Source organism: Anas acuta, chromosome 2, assembly GCF_963932015.1.
Source record: "Anas acuta chromosome 2, bAnaAcu1.1, whole genome shotgun sequence".
Taxonomy (NCBI): domain Eukaryota; kingdom Metazoa; phylum Chordata; class Aves; order Anseriformes; family Anatidae; genus Anas; species Anas acuta.
The window spans coordinates 45978930-45997502 of NC_088980.1; the positions used below are offsets into that span (position 1 = coordinate 45978930).

Sequence of the window (18573 nt, forward strand, 5' to 3'; positions counted from 1 at the left end):
ATCACAAAAATATCTGGTGCTCCAAAACAGCAGCTGAAAACTATACTATTCTACTTACACGATAACTGTCACATACCTATTTTAGTGTCAAGAAAATTCTCAAAACTTGTTGCTGAGATTACTACAGGAATCTCTTGATTGGTAAGCAAATTCACAGCTGTCACTGAAGTGAGTGAGTCTGAAAACAAATGATCACAATAAGTAAAATATGACAGAAGATATGATAAGAACATTACTTACTGTTAAAACTCAGTTCATCTTATACATTAAATTTACATTACAATTTTGTTTAAATAAGAAAGATAATAAAAAACGTAATCTCACTTCTAAAAAGTACACAGATATTAAAATCCCCTGTAAGTCGGATGTGACTGATAAATTTTCATGATTAGAAAATATTTTTATAACAAACACTTGTATAAAACCTGAGGAAGATGTGGGCTACAATAAAAAAAAAAAAAAGAATTCTTGATCAAAATGCAGGCTTGCTGCAAAGTTATACGGATTGACTCTCATACACGCTCACAGACATTACAAAATTAAGCAGAACATTCAGTTATTCAGATGAATCTGAAGGGGAGCATATATACTATGCTTATGACTTGCTTTCTTACAGACAGATTACGCATCACTGACCAATGTAAAAACAAATTCTAAATAACCAAACAGAATATTCATGTTGATATGAATATTCACTCGAATGAGGGTGGAAAGGCCTTGCAGAGGGATCTGGATAGGTTGGAGAGCTGGGCGATCACCAACCGCATGAAGTTCAATAAGAGCAAGTGCCGGGTCCTGCACCTGGGATGGGGAAACCCTGGCTGCACGTACAGACTGGGCGATGAGACGCTGGAGAGCAGCCTAGAAGAGAGGGATCTGGGGGTCGTGGTAGACAGCAAGCTGAATATGAGCCAGCAGTGTGCCCTGGCAGCCAGGAGGGCCAACCGTGTCCTGGGGTGCATCAAGCACGGCATCGCTAGTAGGTCGAGGGAGGTGATTGTCCCGCTCTACTCTGCGCTGGTGAGGCCTCACCTCGAGTACTGTGTGCAGTTCTGGGCACCACAGTATAAAAAGGACATGAAACTGTTGGAGAGTGTCCAGAGGAGGGCTACGAAGATGGTGAAAGGCCTGGAGGGGAAGACGTACGAGGAACGGCTGAGGGCACTGGGCCTGTTCAGCCTGGAGAAGAGGAGGCTGAGGGGAGACCTCATCGAAGTCTACAACTTCCTCGTAAGGGGGTGTCGAGAGGCAGGAGACCTTTTCTCCATTAACACCAGCGACAGGACCCGCGGGAACGGGGTTAAGCTGAGGCAGAGGAAGTTTAGGCTCGACATCAGGAGGGGGTTCTTCACAGAGAGGGTGGTTGCACACTGGAACAGGCTCCCCAGGGAAGTGGTCACTGCACCGAGCCTGACTGAATTTAAGAAGAGATTGGACTGTGCACTTAGTCACGTGGTCTGAACTTTTGGGTAGACCTGTGCGGTGTCAAGAGTTGGACTTGATGATCCTTAATGGTCCCTTCCAACTCAGGATATTCTATGATTCTATGATTCTATGATATTAGAGATTGGCCTACAGAAAATATCTTGGAACCAAATGTCCACAGGAAAGGGGAGTCAGAGGAAGAAAATCAAGGATGAGGACTGTGATAAACTGAAATTGACTTACACTGTGTTACTTCGGTGTCCTGGTAAGAAGAAAATCTAACTGGTACATCCCGAGTTTTGAAGATTCAAAATCCAGATCTCAATTTGGACCTGTTTCTTGATATTATTTTTAGTGCTTTTAAAGCTAAAAGCAGCTTCCAAACTACTATGTAAAGAGATGACGCTTTTGAAACTCAGTCATGTGCATTAACACTGCACATCATGCCATGCAGCAGTAAGGAAAGAAAACTTATTTAGTCAAAGGTTCTGCAGTACAAGGCCTGCCCTTGACAAATAGGATCCTGGGACCTTTAGCGGTCAGTGAAAGTATAAAAGGCCTCCATTTTCAAGACCTATTTTAAGAGACTCACATACAATAGATGAAATTTATTCTTATTTTGCATGGATGAGGTACCAAATCAGTGTTTCAGGAATATGACTCTCCATACGATAACTATAATACAGACCACTGAGAGTTCCCTTTTGCCCACCTTTGTGGAAAGCTGTGGAGAGTCTGAGGCTTACATAAAGTCTGCCTTAAATAAAGTAACATCATTCTACAGAACAGAGCTACTTTATCTCATCAACCTTTTTAAAACTATTTACTTATTTACCTTACTACTATTTCAAATTTCAGGTCTCTGAGATATACATATTCTAGAGAAAATTTCTCCTGTTCAAACCACTGCACTTAGCTTTCCTCCTCTGTTTAAAAAAAGGTACAAAATGAATAATCTCACTTTTTAAAAGCAACTAAGAAAAACGCCTTGTGAACAGGAAGCAGAGTGGGTAGGGCAGACAGTTTTTAAAAATAACTTCTCTCTCCCACCCAGCAATAATTTTGATTTTATGCTGGAACTCAAAATAGTAATTCTCCAGCTTATGGAGATGCTCTTTCTTTTGCTCACATCGTTATTATAATAGCTGTAAAGAAATGATACTACAGTTACAAATGTAAAACAATGCATGTCTGGTATTATAATGAGCTAATGAACAATGTAAGGGTCAAATCTCAGACATATCATACTTAGAAGGTGACTTACAGGAAGACTTACCAGATTCTAGATTAACATAATTTTTTCTACGCAAAAAAAAATGAATGCCTGAAAACTGGTTGCTCACTTCTATTTAAATGATAATAACTCTGATATAATATAGAAATACAGCTCTGATAAAATACAGAGCTTTACTCTAGGAGTACAGCTATAAGAACTTTAAGTTACTTTGCCATACTACATCCATTTCTCTCCCTTGAATAGATACATACCATCTTAATTATCTAAATGAGAACACAATGAAGAAAGAGAGTTACAAAACTACACTGGCTGCAAAGCAAAAATAAAAATAAAAATATTTTTTTATAATGTCATTGATGATTCATATTTTTTTAATCTAGTTAGTGATGGAAATATGGCCTATTCAAGGCCATCTTATGTTTCTTTTGACTTCAATGCCATTGTTGACCCTTACTAAATAACATAACTGAATGCAAACCTGAATGTCCATGTAAGAATTCTTCTCTTTTATGTTTTCTTCTTTGGAAAACACCAATCTGTGTCTTTGAAATGCTCAGGGAACAGTACAAAGTATCAGCCAAGTTTAACTGAAGAATGTATGTAAGTACATTTACAAGTAGCAATAGTAGATTTATGATTCTGGAACTGTTTCCACTTTAAAGCCTCTTTTTGAATGTCTTATTGCTGTCATTAATCTGAAAGTTTCTTAATGTAGCGCAACCAAAAGGTGAAGTTTACTGTTAACATAAAACCAAAAAAAAGCCTTTCAAATATTTCCATGCAAAATTAATATAAAAAAAATACTGCTGCCCACACGAAAAGCAAGTTTTGCAGTTGTGTGGTTTGGCTTAAAGCACAAGGGTTCAACAAAGATACAGGCACATACATGAATGTACGTGAATGCGCATTTCTGGGGTCAGTGCTTTGTTTTTCAAATTGTACGAATTGAAAATTTGTTCCTTTATTCCGTAATAAAAATTCTCCAAGCTTTGCTTGGCTCTGAGACAAGGACTCTACATACTCCACACATTCAAGCTCCATTTTTCCTGCTACCAAGCAAATGTTATTAAGGTTATAGAAATGAAACACCTCAAAATAAAGCAGGTTCTTTGCAACCACAACTATTTCCCATAAGATTCCTGCTTCATTTGCTGTTGACATTGGATGTTATATAGACAATGAAGCCAGACTTTTTACCACATTTTAGAAAATAATAAATATTGAACACAAACCTGAGGTGGAAACAAAACATATTCAATATACTTTGTATTTACTCTTGTGATTTTTACATTTTCCAAACAATAAAAAATGTCAGGCCAAGGATGTAGAGTACAGACAGAGTGCACAGTAGGAACCTTTAAGAAACCAATTAACACTAATTAAAGAAAAAAAAATACCACTTATTTGTATTCTCTGTACAGGCCAGGACCTACCATAAGGCTACTCTGAATTCACTCCATTAGAATCTTGTATTAAATGAGGATCTCCATGGCAGAGTATTATTTTGCTATATATTGATGATCCACTTTGCTATGTATTAATTATCTGTTGTCCTCTTTATGTCCTCTGCGAGACGAAAATGACTATTAGTGCAAGAGCTGGTTCTACACTCTGCTAATGACAAATTACCATATAGTGGTAATGGCTATGTGGCCAATGGGCTCACATAAGTCAGAGTTGGAGTGTTCATTTCTCTTATATGAGGAAACAAGAACCTGTTCCAATACTTTGATATATGTGAAGTTTTACAGCCATTATAAAAGGCAAAAATTCTAACGTAACTGCTGTAACTGTATCTGAAGCCAGGACAGGCTGGTATGATACTTTTTGACATATACAAAGGATCAAAAGGAAATGTTCCTTCTTAACAGGAACAGTTCATGCCCAGCTGGACACACATTTTCTGAAGATCATTCTCTAAAATTGATACTCTTTTACAACAACGTGCAGAATGAGAAAAATATCACCTTTCCCTGGGATGAACTCCCTCTGAAAGACTTCCTTCAGACTGCTATTCCCATGCAGCAGTCTGTGAGTTGGTAAAATACATAAATGGGAAGCTCCATAAATGGCTTCAGGCGTATAGGTGTAAGCCGCTAGCTTCTCCTCTGTTACTTCACCATTAACCTGAAAAAAAGCAGAAAATATCCCTGATTATTTCTTTTTCCTCCATTAGAAGTGCAGTGGTTTTACATTTATTTTCCTGCTTATACAATTAACAGATCTACACCACCCTATCGACATATATAATTCTAAATATCAAAGCTGGACACATTCTCACTACAGGGAGTTTCCAGTATCAGATTTTGACAAAATTTACTTTTAAGACTTTGAGAAAGTTGCTTTATAATCTACCCAAACATAAATAAATAAAGTAAAATCATATGTAATATTTCATTGTACTACTGAGCCACATTCAATCCCTGGTTAAGTAACTCAGAATCCCTCTGTTCACTTTTAATATACAGTGCTCTGATTTCAAGGAATGGCAATAGCCAAGCCCACCTAAATCAGATGCTACCTTTAAACTCTAAAGTGAATTTTTGATTTTCTCAGCTACTGGGCTTTCTATCACAGTTTTCTAATGAAATAAATGCTGCAACTTATGTACAAGAGTAAATTTGTAGAAGCTGGAAAGAGTGTCACAAGATTAAAACAACTGGACATAAAACATGAGTAATAAACACGGAGAGCTGCTCATAAAATTACTACCTGAAACTATCAATAGGCTCTATATTCGATGTCAATTAACTGTGGATTGTGTGAGGTTCTTAGAAAGAGATTCTTCTACAGCAAAACTGATACACGTTTTCAGAAACAATTGATTAAAGCAACTTAACCTCAAAAATACATCTTATAAGCAATGTGCAATTCAGAGGTATGAAGAAAGTTCAAACTGTCTCCATTGGAGGTTCCCAGAAATCTAGCTTTTTAAAATAAATCATTTTTAAAGTGTTAGACCAGAGTAAATGAAAACAATAAAACATAGAAGCAAAAGGGCTGAAATTCCATTAGGGCCTCTGAAAATCTGAAGGACTTCAGATTTTCCCACTGTTCTCTGGATAACTGCAATTTTCTAAAGGTTCCTTTTTTTTCCTACTGCTTTCTTTCTATCCAGGCTTCTCTCTAGGTCTATCACCACCTAATTTTCTGGTTTTTATCATTTTATTGTATTTAGTAAATGAGACCTAACTAAAGCGGCATGACTGATGTCAGCCTGGGTCTGATGGAGAAGGTGTTGTGCAGAGAGGAGCTAAAGCATAGCCAGAACCCAGCTGACTTGTATAGTACCACTTGATACTGCTCATGGTACTGCTTAAATATCCTGGCTTCCAGGAATGCTTATTAGCTGGCATGTATTTTTGCACACATACACATAGCCAATTGGCATCCAGTTTTGCACTTGGACACACAAATGCTTTCCTAAGAAGGACAGCAGGGAGTATCACCCCAACACACAATGTTCTTCAGAAAGCAATGCAGGTCCAAGCATAAACATATAACTCTAACTTTTAGTAGGTTGCATGCTTTTTAGATCTGAAAATCTGTCCCATTATGCATTTCAGGAATTGCATTTAGCACAGCAAAGACAGCAGTGTTGAAATTTCTGACTCACCTTTAGCAAGAAGTCAAGGGAACATCCAACGCAGTCACCTATCCAATTTGCTTGCATTTCTTTTATACCGTACCATTCAGGGAGATCAGACAAAGCATCAAACATAGCCTGATGCAATAGAAGAAACAGTTAGGATGTTCAGCTTTTGTACAAATGCTTTTATACAACACACATAAATTAAGACTATGGATTTAATTATAACTAACAGCAAAACAATAAGGTGTTGGTCAAAGATAGGAAGAGGTATTTTTATACTGCTGCTGCTTCAAATTCATCTTTGAAAATAAAATCATCTTCGAGAATAAAATTAACATGGCACAGGAGAGAGGTACTGTCTTCAACCAATATCCTAGTGTTATTAAAAGAGGCTGCACTTTTGAACAGACTAAACTTTAAACACAGGACAAAACCCTTGGATGAAAATAACCATAACAAATATTCCTAATGGATATGAATTGTACAAAGTATAAGTTACTTAATGAGCTGAACAAGACTACTGATAAATAAGAGATGTGCTTGCAGTTATGAAGTCTACAATTGGATTAGCTGTTCTAAACAATAGCCTGGAGATGGCAGTCAGACAAAAGACATTTACATATCCTAAAATTTTCCAGCTCTGACTTAAAATGGCAAGATAGTTTCCAGCTGCCTATCCACTTTTTGTGTTTCTTACTGATATTTTACCAAGCACAACCACGTCTCTAAAACTAAGTGGGATTTTCAGCTGATATAATCGTATAAAAAAATGAAACCAAGTTGTAACAATAAGGATTCACGTTAAATTCAAAATGTGAGTGTATTACAACAGCTTTGAAATACACAGTGCAGAAGAAATTAAGTGTTTGCTCCTTCATTATCCAGAACATCTAACAGCCATACCTATACCTTTCTATGTTTATTTACACTCCGTAAGAGATATATCCATATACTAATGTGCTTTCTAATGTATGGCACAGAAGCATGATGGACTATTCCAACTAACATTTGCCTAAAGCCAATATGCTTTTAGTAAAAGAAATCTATAAAAAATTAAAGGAGAAGTACAATGTGCTGGATAGTTCAGAGCTCATCTCAATTTTCACTTTGTAACATTTCACATTTCTGTTATGAATACTCCATGACTGTCCAAAATCTTTACTTTGGCAGAAGTACAGCCAGAGGCATGAGTCACTCGGACAGATGGTGAACAATTACAGTTAAAATCCAAGAATAAGGCAACATGTTGAATAATTTTTCCATTAGCTGTGACTCCAACATCAAACATCCAAGCTCTTTATTATCTCATTAACTGCTAACAACCTGCAAAGATGGACAGGAACTATTACATTCTGCTCAAATTAAATAGTTGGAAGTTCGATAATTACTGAATATATAATTCATTTGTTTTCAACTGTTATATTTTAAGTACATTTGGAAATATTTTCAAAGTGAGTTGCGTAAAATGTATTAAAAGGATTACTTTCTAGTTACTGTTCTGTTGTATATCTATCTCTCAAAGTAAAATAATTGACATATCTTTCATAAATCATAATATTACACCAGCACTTGGGATTAATATTGCTTTCTACATCCTTAAGAATCAAATTCCTTCTCTAATGATTTATAAATAAAAGAATGGTAAGGTTTTGGAAGTTTTCAATCATACTGTAATCTTAATGAGTTTTAGTTTACAACTGTGAGTGTACTGTGTCATGGAGAATCCCCAAATCTCATTATTCTCACCAATTTAAGTGATCCAGGGAACACTGAGCTTTATCTGCTGTGAATAATCCACAGACAAATATATCTACCAAAGAATAAAAAATAACTGTATATATATATACAATACTTGGATACATTCTTTGGAAGCATTTTATGCAATTTATCAGGTATGAAATTGGGCCAATATGCAGAGAACTGGCTGGACACATCAGCAGATTTTTCTAAAATCTCTGCTTGGATATCCATCCTAATCTACATCGTATTTTTGCTGGCAGACGCATTTAAGCATGCGTGTGCTCTGCTGAAACAGACTATAATTGTTTGCCAGAAAAACTGCCTAGATGTTTTTTCACTGCAGGATTAATACATCAAGATCCTTAATACCAGTGTGATAATGATTTTAACTCTAGTTAGCTGGCCTGATTAGGAGTTACAGGCTGTATGTCTGAGTCCAATTCTTCTCTTAACGATGCAATTGCTTCACACAGCTAAATACAGTGTGCAAGAGCCAACTTTGCTTCACCTGAATGAAAATAACAGAACTTATTCCATATGATGACACAGCCTAGCAGAGTATAGAAACACAAACCCTTCACATCTTAATGTGTACATGAACAGTAGTACAGTGTGATTATTTTTTTAAAAATAAATTCGACGTGGAAGTATGATTCTCTGCTCTTTGTACACAACACACTGCTTTGGTTTCTTGTCCAGGCTACAAATGACAAATGAAGCAGAAAACCAGCAACTTGCAAAACATGAACACCTTCTGTAGTGCAATAGGAGAAAAAACCTATATAGGATGTACACATATGTCATTGTTACGGTTGCTGTAAACTAACCTAGGATACTCACTAACACAGAAGTAGAAAGGAGCGTTAATTCTTACACACAGTAATGTACTTCTATATTCAAGTGTAAAAAATTGCATTCTGTGCAAATGAGGAGTTTTTTAAAAACTGCTTGAAGGAAAGTGAACACTTTTCATCTTTAAATCCAACAGCGTTACACTCTGCAAAACCATAACTCTACAAATTTACATTAAAACCATCAGGAATTTTAAAAAGGCATGTGGAGCCTGTTTGGGTATGTGACACTTTTTGAATTGAAGCTGACCTAAGCCAGCACAAAAGTTCCTGAATAGTATAAACTACATTTTGAAAAGTTAAATACCAACTCCATGAATTTTGCTTCCATGTTTTGTGTTTTTTTTTTTTTTAAATCACTGACATGTTTGGTAAGATATCTTCTGAATTGTTAAGTTCGTTTGATGAATTTTCTGCCAATTATCCTTTTGCAATCACTGATATGATTCCTTAAACAAAAATTCTGACTCTCAAAGGCATGCACAGGAGTCCTAGTCACCTATGTCACAAGGTTTGTTAACGAGGTAGCACAGAAAAAACAACAGGAGACACAAGGGAACTTCCAGCACACGGAGAATAAACAAAAATAAAACCAGGTTGGATTCTGCCATGTACGAAGAACAAAGACAGTGTTACAATCCAGAAAGTAGAAAGGGATAAACCTATCAAATGAATTCCATTTTTGAATTTCTGTTAATGACTCAGTGGTGAGAAACTTGGAAATATTAGGTTGCAGAGCCTGTTTCTATACGGTATACTTTCATTTTTTATGGCATGGGAAGACAGAAAAGAACTTCAAATGCATACATCTAATCAAAACAGAAATGACTCCTGTCTTAATGAAGCACGAGGCAGAAACAGTCAAGGTAAAGCATGGTACTGGGTCTGGCTGGGATGGAGTTAACCTTCCCCTTACCATGGGGATATTCCACACCAAATGGTGTCACGCTCAGTGATAAAAGCTGGGGAAGGGGAAGGTAGGTTGGGGCTCTCATTATGAAGACATCCTTCCTCTCAAACAACCACTGCATGTGTTGAGGCCCTGCTTCCTAGGACATGGCCAAACACTGCTCAAGTAGAGAATAATTGCTTTCTCTCTTTGCTTCTGTTAGGCCTTTACTTTTTTTGATGCTTTTTTCCCCCTTTGTTTTTCCTTTAATTATATTATCCTCATCTCAACCAGTGAGCCTTTTTTTTTTCCTGTCATATTTTCTCACCCCGTCTTCCTTTGAGGAGAGGGAGTGAGAGCGATGTGATGGAGTTTAAGTTGGCCATCTGTGAGAAACCACCGCAAGCGTAAATACGTTTTGACAGTCTTCCAGATCTGAAGATCGACAGACACAGGAGAAAAAGATAGAGAATTCAAAGTTATATCCAGGGCTGAAAATGTCTTTGAGGCTCCTACACCTTTAGGGAAGTTTGACTTAAGTGCTGGAGAAGTTTAAGATTCAGGATAAACTGATGTTCCACAGGACTGTTTTACTCTTTCAAAACAACTAGAAAATTCTGGCATAGCGAGAAGATGAAAGTCAGCCAGTGAAGACGATCAGAGATGCACAAAATCAAGATGAATTTGCCGTAAATTCATCACAGATAATGATGACCAGGTCTGAAACTAGACATAATGTAACACGAAAGTGGATGACCAATTTCACATATCCAACTGTATAGTCTGTTGAAGATTTACAGAGAAACAACTTTTGCATAGCAATCTTCAGACAAAAGAAAGTACATAAAACCAAAGAGCAGTGGTGCTTTATTATTTCCCAACACGATCTCACATCCAAAAGTTCCCCTGCTTGTAGTTCAAACATGAACACCTAAAAAATTCAGTCTCAACTTTGGAAATGAAATTTTTAATGAGTAATTCCTGCCACTAATTTCTTACTGAATAAGAGTATTTCAACTTCTCTATGGTAGTAAATGCAATAAAACGAAACATCTAAAGGTATAAAGCCAAACATTTATTCTATTTCCAATGAATTTACTTGAATGAAGTTGGAGAAATTTGCAGTGTAACAAGAATAAAATAAAAAGGTCAGCAAAAGGTTTCATTTCAAAACCATTCAATTAAGAACAAAAAATTAAAAGCATAAGCATTGCTTTTAAGGAAGAGTCAAAGAAATATTCAAGATCTGTTTGGATTAAAATTAAATGCTTCAGTTTATTTGATCAAGCTTCCAGAAGAGCAACCAAATGTAAACTAAAGATTACACAAAATCATTTAATAAAACTTAATATACTAACTGAAGTACAGGAAATTAAAGTTAGTCTGCCCACTATTTTATTTTGCATTATATGGCACAGTTCCAGCTGTGATTATGTGGTACAGCTCCTGCTAGGAGTTTTTAATCTCTTCTTGTTCTGGTGTTTTTTTGGTTTTGTTTTTTACCTTTAGTAGTTGTCGTCTGTACTGTCATAGGTCACTCTTGACTCTTATTTCCCATGTGTGAAGTATACTGAAAACATATATAAAGAAGGAGCAATAACACAGATATTGCCTATGCTTCAAATTCTTCCCTGTAAATGTCTGAGCTGTCAGCAGTCTTTCCCTTTCTCAATAATTTATGGTCAACAAACGTCTCTGGTTTGACTACGTGTAACTGAGGCAAATAAATGACATCTCAAAAGCAAAAAGTAAACACGGTGTTCTTTTCTGGAGTTCTCCACAGTTGTTCTCATAGCAGCAATTACCAAAGAGAAAATATTCCCTTTCCAGTATGGCAAAGCATACCTTCGGGAAAAAAAAAAAATTGATTCTGTAAATATAAAAGCTCTCAAAAATATTTGTTATCACTTTTAGTAGTACTCAGCTTTCACTATTTTAATTAATGTTATGCCAAAAAGAAATTAAATTTATATTACTGTAGCACCAAATGATATGCTGCATTGATACCAGGATGAAAATATCACCCTGGTCTGGAAATGCACAAACATTTCCCTGTCTTGCCAACTTGACAAAACAGGCATGATTTCTTTATTATAATGAAATGCTAAGAAAGCAGTGGGGACAGAGCTCTTGGTCCCCATCCAGAAGAGAGTTTTCAATATGATTTAGGAGGAAGCGTTTCAAAGAGAGTTTTATCTGACCCATTTTGTTGGAAGAAGACAACTACGAGCTAGACCCCCAAGTGTGGGAAGTGAAAAATCACACATAAAGCATGAAGACCTAGGGAGCCAGCATTTCTACTCTCCTCATAATGATGAGGCATTACCTCACGCTATGAAATCCAAAGTACTGTCAAGATTCTTAACGTACTAAAATGCAGTACTTCAGTTTCATTACAGGGTAAAAAAGAAACCTTTCTCCTTAATAGCTCACAAATAAAATAAAAAACAAAAATCAAGTAAGAGATGATTATCTAAAAATCTCAATTATGTTCAGCCCAAAGGACCTGTCAGAAGCAGTGCAAACCCAGAAAAAAGCTGGAGAAGAACTGGTAGAATTGTTTGTTGTTTTGCCTTTACAGTCAGCATGATGCTAAAAGTTTCCACACTCACAGAATGTGAGGATTTGTTTCTAAATGCCTGTACAAAATAAATAATTAACAAAGACTACTACTATTTAGCTATATGAAACCTTAACTTAAACCTTAACTTAAACCTTAAACTAGAGTTTTGGCAGAACTTTGTAGGCCTTGTCCATTTCCCCTGTATTTAAATTAGATGTACACGTACTATCTGAATGCTGTGCAAAAAAAGGGGAGATGATTTAAGATAAATTTTGAAGTTTCCTCAATTTTGTTTTGTTAAAAAGAAATCTGCTAACGTGGATGATTTTTGAATAATTCAAAAAATATTTGGGGTTTTTAAAAATAATAAAAAAAATCAATAAAACGTGAAAATATATACTGTATTGAATCAATTTAGGAAGAACAAATGCTGTGCAAAGACTAACCTTATAGATTTGGATTTGAGGACTCAGTTGACTGTGCCTTAAAAAAGAATGCCGTAATAGCAATTTGCAGGTACACACAGAACATACTAACATTTACAGATAGATTTTTCCAATGAATCTGCCTACAGATTCAGCTGGGTAACCATAGAAACTAAATGTTTTAGCTTAAAACATCTTAAATGCACAGACAACAATTTGAATAATAATAATGCCATCAGTTTTTAATAATGCCATGCATTATACTTTTATCAAGGAAATCTGTCTAAAGAAAAATGACAGTTAAAATGTTGCTAGAATATCCATAAAATGTGCCATATATATTTCACATATACTTTTATATTTTTATATTTACTTGACAGTTTAAAAAATGGGTCATGATTATTTAGATACCCAAAATACTTTCCGTTAATTATTTAATACATGGTCAATATTTCTACCCCTTGAAAAAAATACATTGCCAATGGTAAACTGTCATACGAGCAAACACTGCTTTGTTTGCATTTTATATTTCAAAAAAGAACTGTGAGCAGGTGTAGTAACAATAAAGGATTCAGAGTAAATCCATAGAAGATGATTCCTCTGGAAACCTAAAGAATAAAGTGTGCATATGAATTAAACACAGACTCCTGTAAGCACACAAGATGACTTCATAGCCCATTACTGATCATGTAGCTTCTTGTTGCTATCTGACTAGCACATTAAGCAAGCAGACGAGAATTATGCTTGCTAGTATTTATTTTTTATTGAGGTTGTGAGATACAGAAGATAACAGAAACAGATAAAAGGGTGAACGAGAAACAGATGACTAGAAAGATCATCAATATGCAGTATAAAGAGATTGTATAGTTAAGGTAATTTGTGGATCCTTCAAGTAGGAAACAAATTGTATGCATACATATAATGCAACTATTATTGCTAGCTGGTATTTTGCATGAAGAATTAAGGGATAACAGATTCATTAAATATATTTTAAATGGATCCCGATCTATAAAAATGGTTATAAAAAAGGGACCCCGATCTATAAAAACGGTTATAAAAAAGGGACTTGCATTTTCCTCTGAGCCACGCAGGTAAGGTGTTACTTACTAGAAATAAAGCATTTTTCAACATACCGTCCCACTGTGTTAACTCAGAGAAAACTCAGGAAGGAATATGGGATTTGCAGAGAGCCTTGCTGCAGAAAAAGAACAGAAATACAAGACAAAAAGCCAGAAACCTTCATCTTCCCTGTATACTTTTCAGAAGAAATAACAGTTGCCATTGAATGTGCAAGCAAAAGGTGACCAGAGTCAAATGGCTTTCCCATAAGATACCAAAAAACAGATTAGGGCCCCACTGTGCAAAGAGGAAGGGGAGAAGTAGAGCATATTCTAAAATTATTAATCCTTCAAAAGTAACCAAAGAGGGAAAAAGTATAAATCTTCCAGCAAAGGTGCAAGGATGAAATTACTACCAGATAATCTCTTTGTGCCTCCCATTTTTTTTTCAGAATAAAACGTAGTGAAACTTAGTGAATAACAGAAATCTAGCCATACAACACAGAAAGTCTGATCCACTTGCACTTCACCACTAGCTTTTCCCAAAGCTTGTAAGAACAAGCCTTACACAAGGAATAAATAAATCTGCTCTGTGCTAATAAACTTGTCCAAGCTGTGAGATACAGGAAAGAGAGGGCAGGTGGGTTCTGATAGAAATTCTGGCAGCATGGCTCAAAGACCTAAGAGCTACTTTACTGGTAGAAAATGTAGGTCTTTGGATCATTGTTGGTCTTTGGAATCATTTTGACCTCACAAATCTGGTGCCATCTGGCTTTCGCTCTCTGAACACCTGCAAAAGAAGCAAAACTGGACAGATGACACCAAGCAACTGGAACAGGAATGAGGAATGAAAATCTCAGGTCCAGACAAGTCTTGGAAGGCTGAGCCCCTTTCTTCATCTTTAAGTCAAAAAAAGTTGATCATAGGGAATGCCCAGTCCCATCAAGGACAATCTTTATAATGTCCTCTCAGACTTCCCATTTACAAGGGCCTGACATATGAAGTACCATAAGTAAAAGCGCTTTCTGCTACTCTAGTATGCTGGACTACAAAGGCTCACTTTAGGTGCCTGAAAATAACTGCAGAGAAGGCACTATGCACATATTAATTGTGAGCCCCAAACAGCTGAAGAAAAAAAGGGAACTGATATGATCTTGGAGGTCTTTTCCTACCTTAATGATTCTATGATTCTGTAATAACTATAAAGAAGCAGGTATTCGTTTAGAGAGGTATGTTCATTGATTAACTGCCAGGTAAGGATAAAAAAATATCTGTTGTACTTATTTATCATCAGGAGCACAAATACCCAGAGTCTCTGAACAGCAAAGACTTCCAAGAAATGGGAGTTGTATTGGTAATGCTTATGGTCCATGATATAAGGCAGGCAAATCTTTTTACAGAAATAAGTGTGTTCAGGACCAAGCAGTATGAAATAATGCCCCCTGCTGAAGTGAAGGTATTATCACCACTAATGTTGTCATCCTAAAATCATATTGGTGGTTAAAGATGTTTAGCTTAGAAGTCAAAGAGGTATCTTTATCTAACACACCTATTAGGACCAGCCCTATAAAATCCAGGCCCTCCACTCCAAGATGAAAGGCTCTGTGAATGCGAAAGCTGAATGAACTTCTTGCTCTTGATAAAGCCAAGTCTCCTGGAAAGGGCTTTTGAAAAGAGCTGGGGAAGAAGGGCTGAGGAACAGGAAGGATGATTTCTGTAACCGTGCTGTTCAACACTGTGCTATTTAGGATGATACAGATTCAAATCAACTGTCAACAGCCTGAACCCAAACAAGAAACAGGTTTGGAAGAAAAGACCTATCTCTTACCACCTGTTGAAAAGTACCTTGAATAACCACTGTAAGGAATAAAGAAATGCATGAAAATTTGAGTTTTGGAGATAATTAATCAAGATATTCAGACAGAGGAACTGAACTCGTAGCATTTAAGACCAGTAATGTGGCTTCTCTCAAGATGCTATTGTGAAGCTTCCCGATTATGTCAGTGTGGGCACACAGCCTCTAAGAGACTGAAATATTTTGCTGTTGTTAGTTCAGAGACAGTCTCCCTCAGATCGGCAATCTTCAGTTGCAGCTTGCAGTTCACGAGCCATTTGGAGCTGTATGGCCAAAACAGTTCTTCAGAAGGTAAGACACAACAAGCGATTACCTAGTCACTTGTGACTTGAAAGAAAAAAATAAATACCAAAAAAATGGAATTTATCTTACTCTTCCAAACTGATAAATCCATGTAATATCAGATATTGGATTTATAATAGCAGAGCCTGACAGTCTCCTATTCTTATTTGAAGGTTTGAAAAAAAAATAAGTCTTTTTCCCCTCTACAACCAAATGTTTAAAACTCTTGCCAAAAGAAGCAGAGTGAGACTGTTTAAAATGTGCCAGAACCACATCAAAAAATGGGAGTCAGTGGAGGCTGACTGAAAAGGAAAATCCAAACCACCTGCTGATAACTGGTAGCATCTGTCATTGTACCAAGAAGTGGGAGCACATGAAGGCAATGCTTGCCAAAGCACTTGAGCTGGGAGCAATATGGCATCATTCATCAACTTGGTTGTATGAGCTAACATAGACCTACAGAATATCAATCAAGCGCAGAACAAACTTTTGGGAAAGCTTTATAGAAATCTGTAGAGTACCCACTGTCCCCTGTAGTAACACTTAAAGGTTTGGCAGAGATTGATATAAACACTCGTCCCCAAATAGAAAGTAGAAGAAGCTCTCACTCATGATGCCACTGAGATGTTAAGGAGCAATGTCTACGCTTTTACATCATATCCCCCTACCTTTTTTCTAGGTAGGGCATACAGTAGTTACCTGAGGTGACATCTTTCTGGGTGGAGGTAAGGGGTTGTGGACATACAAGGTCCTTCCTGGCTTCAGTTAAGCCTGGTTATTGGAGAATGAGATCTGGGAGACCCGATCATCCCCAGAGCTTATGCTTTCCTGTAATGTCATTTCTTGGGTCAGAGACTAAAGACAAAAGATAAATCCTTCTCCCTAGAGGAGGGTGGATATTGAGCAAGAGGTAATAATCCTGTAAGCCAAGGGTGTTCCAAGGTTACTGAAAGGTTTCAGTTTCAAGGTTAATGAAAAGCTCCTCTACCTTTTTTTTTTTTTTTTTTTTTTTTTAAGAGTAGTTGTTTTAAAGCTGATCCACTTCACCCCTCTCACAGGGAAATAAGCAAACAGTAATTTGGTGCAAACAATGGATACAACCCAGAAATGCTAGTCATTATTTTCTACAATCTATAAGGACAGTAGACAAAAGATGTACCAGTAAGCAGAGAAACTCTAGAGTTCCCCCCAAGCCTCAAACTGAGGTAAATGGTGAATTGGGGGCAGACCCTGAAACATGATAAAGTAATCATGAAATCTGATGACAAGAGCACTAATAAAGAGCTCAGGATCTTGGGATCATAATGTGATTGTGCAGACATGCTCAGTTTTTCCTTCAGCTATAGCAAATGTTTCCTCCTTACTGCCAGTAAGAACAGCAGTACAATCAGAAAATGTGCATCTTGACTATCACCTACACATACAGAATCCAAGGATCACGCAGAAAATCAAAGTTTTGTCTCTTCATTATGAATGGACCCAAAGTGAGATATAGATGCTTTCTACCTGCATGATGGTGGAAATTTGGTCTCTTGAATCTGAGGCTCAGAATAAGGGTCAAGGATGACTTTTTAACATTTTCTTGGGAATAACTTTCTCAATCTGTACTTGAAGTCCCAATACATAGAGTATTTGAATGGAATAAGGCCTTCAACCACCCCAAACAGGATGCTGACATTTTCATTTCAGAGAGCATAAAGCCAGCAAAAATTTTGTAGAAGCATTCCTAGGTGTGGAAGCTATATTGTCTGATCGCAATCAAAATTTGAATTCATAAGAACAACAAAAAAAGATGCTTAAAGAACTTGAAAATATTTTTTAAATTACAGATAATCAAATAGAGTGGAATAGGAAGGAAAGTAAAACAGAAGGTCCAGACGAATCTTCAACAAAGAGCTGTTAATTATAATTAACAACTGGTTCAGACCAGCTTATTTTAACACATGTTGAAATAAACTCTAAGTGACAGGCTGCACTCCACTGCTCATTCCATGAGCATAGGTCCAATGGGTTAATAACTACACTAGCTAGTTTCTAGTTCAAAACACTGCACAGCTGTACACTCTAAATATGAGGCAGATAAACACCTGATGTTAAATATAGGATAACAATGTATGAATGCAAGATACATTAATTTACCTCTAATTTATACTTTTCAATTTCTTCATAACTTAATCCCATATTAATTACTTAGAATTTTTTAAAGAAATAAACAGAAAGACTTCAAGACTTAATCATTTTTTATATACATACAGGGATAGATCACGTAGATCATTATATAATTATATATTACATAAACGTGTATATAGAGGACCACAATCAACTTGATGACTATTTCTAGAAGAGTCACTTCCTTTATATGATACCACAATTTCTGAAACGTATCCTCATACCTTTGCATAAGCAGTAGTTTTGATAAACCACTGTTTGAGGTACTTCTGTTCCACTTTTGCTCCTGAACGCCATGAACAACCATTGTCATCCACCTGCTCATTTGCTAGAACAGTTTGATCCACTGGATCCCAATTGACCAAGGCCTAAAAAAAAATCAGGGAAAAAAAAAAAAAAAGTATTTTAAGCAGCTATTTCAAAAACAGGATCTTACATTTTAGATACCAGAAGAATTATCCAGAAACATTTCTTGGGCCCATCTTCT

General features: G+C 36.4%; 1 protein-coding gene across 2 annotated transcripts in view; it reads right to left on the reverse strand.

Moving 5' to 3' along the window:
• Positions 1-18573, reverse strand: part of LARS2 (leucyl-tRNA synthetase 2, mitochondrial) — a 104003-nt gene that overhangs the window by 41002 nt on the left and 44428 nt on the right. For both annotated transcript variants that reach the window (XM_068674616.1, XM_068674615.1), the window contains exons 7-10: positions 18311-18454; positions 6279-6386; positions 4630-4789; positions 77-178 (exon numbers count right to left, since the gene is read on the reverse strand). In XM_068674616.1, coding sequence (XP_068530717.1) covers positions 77-178; positions 4630-4789; positions 6279-6386; positions 18311-18454 — 514 coding nt within the window. The remainder of the gene's footprint in view (positions 1-76; positions 179-4629; positions 4790-6278; positions 6387-18310; positions 18455-18573) is intronic.